This window comes from Eurypyga helias, unplaced genomic scaffold (genome assembly GCF_000690775.1).
Source record: "Eurypyga helias isolate BGI_N326 unplaced genomic scaffold, ASM69077v1 scaffold30097, whole genome shotgun sequence".
Taxonomy (NCBI): Eukaryota; Metazoa; Chordata; class Aves; order Eurypygiformes; family Eurypygidae; genus Eurypyga; species Eurypyga helias.
The window spans coordinates 15,643-17,586 of NW_010264113.1; the positions used below are offsets into that span (position 1 = coordinate 15,643).

Here is a 1,944-nt window from a genome sequence, read left to right on the forward strand (position 1 = left end):
ATCTCAGGGACTGTAATACAAAGGTGACTGAGTAATTAAAGACTTCTCATTTGCAGCTGAAAATGTGCTCTTGTCTGATGATGGAAGCAGAGCTCTTCTGTGTGACTTTGGCCACTCTGCTCACCTTCATCCGGACGGCCTGGGAAAGTGCTTGGTCACAGGTAAGGATTTTCTGCTGCAATTCTTTAGAATTGCCCTACTGACTCATTCTTTCTTTTTGAATATTTACATATGGCTAATTTGCAAGCAACTGTGTTTTCCAGACTTAGCACTGCTCATAGTGTTGCATTTATTGGTATTGCTATGATGTATCCCGTGGACAGCTAAAATGAACAGAAGGTTGGAAGGTAGTCCTTACCTCCTGTTCCAGAAGGCTGTCGTAAGATTATATCAGGATACTCCATTTGGTGTTTTGTCCCTGCGAGAAGCAATGTTGAAACTTAAAAATCTAACTCTGACTTGTCATATAACAGCTGAGGAAGAATCCTGGCCTTCAGCAAAGCAAGATTCCTCACTGGCTTTTGGGCAGTTAAACTTTACAGTGCTTCTTACTGCAGCTGTTGAAAGAGGAGGATGCGTTTTATACTGCCGAGCTCACCAATGTTTTGCCTCCCAGATTTGCTGGGAAGGGAAGCTTAATACCTATGCTACATGTAAGGGATGAGACTGATATGGAGATGTAGCCTTTGAACAGCTTATAAGGAATGCTTCTTTTTGGGTAAAGGTGACTTGTTTCTCACTTGAACTGAAAAGACGACGAGGCTGCCTTAGGCTTCCCAGCAGTTGCACTGGAACAATTCTGTAGTTTACATGCAGTGAGTTTTCATTTGAATGGTTTTAGGGAACTATGTGCCTGGCACAGAGACTCATATGGCTCCGGAGGTGGTCATGGGAAAGCGTTGTGACTCCAAAGTGGACGTCTGGAGCAGTTGCTGTATGATGCTGCACATGCTTAATGGGTGCCACCCTTGGACCCAGTATTACAATCACCCTCTCTGCCTGAAGGTGAGTGACCCAGCCTGTCTCCAGTAAAAGGTATGGAAGCCTGCAGTCTCGTTATACCCAGCTAGGGAGCAGTCCTTTCAGGAAGGCTGGGGAGGGCCAGCTAGGCATCTAGGATGATGCCAACCTTGCTTTGGAAGCTGATCATTTCTTAACGCCTCTTAGACCGCCGTGTATTACACAGGCTGGGCCTGTGGCTTTCCTATCGTGCTCGTGACTTGGGTGTGACTTTTTGGTCATTCAGCTCTAATAAAATTACTTGCTCAGGTCTCATTTAATGCTGTAATTTCAGTTGGGAATGCTCTCAGGGTGGGAAGAACCTTTCTGAAATCAAATGAAGCCTCTGGTCTAACCTCTTTCGCTTCCTGTTTATTACACAGATAGCTAAAGAGCCACCTCCTTTGAGGGAAATTCCACCTTCCTGCAACCCTCTCACTGCTGAGATTATTAAAATGGGTCTGGAGAAAGAGCCTGTTCAGAGGGCATCTGCGTCTGAACTGAAAACTAAGACCAGTGCTGCACTTGAAGAAGGTAGAAATGTCCTGTACCTACAGCTCCTTATCCGCACTGGGAACGTGGCCAGTTGCTAGTTATGTCAGAGTGGACCTGTGGGAAATACCAGTATGTTTTACTGGTCAGTATATCGTTTGCACAGGCTTCAGCATTGATGAATATTTTTGGGTTGATAGCTTTTGCCTGCAACTGGGTGTTTCTCACCCAAATAAATTACAATTTCCTGCATACTGTCACGTGCTTTTTCTTCCTTCTCTGCTTGAAGCAGATGATGTTGTGCTTTATGTGGGTTTACTAAGGTGTGTGCTGTGTATCAACTGCATCTAGTGAGCTAGAGCTTGTATGCAGCAAAGCTGAGAGGTTTATTATATCCTGACCTGTAACTCGTACTTGTGGTCCAGTCTTGCCTCTAAGACTATCTATGATTTA

At 44.8% G+C, this 1,944-nt stretch overlaps 1 protein-coding gene across 1 annotated transcript in view; it reads left to right on the forward strand.

The window, feature by feature from the left end:
- Positions 1–1,944, forward strand: part of MAP3K14 (mitogen-activated protein kinase kinase kinase 14) — a 15,417-nt gene that overhangs the window by 8,471 nt on the left and 5,002 nt on the right. Inside the window, 3 exon segments of the mRNA XM_010156300.1 lie at positions 57–161; positions 842–1,005; positions 1,383–1,533. Coding sequence (XP_010154602.1) covers positions 57–161; positions 842–1,005; positions 1,383–1,533 — 420 coding nt within the window.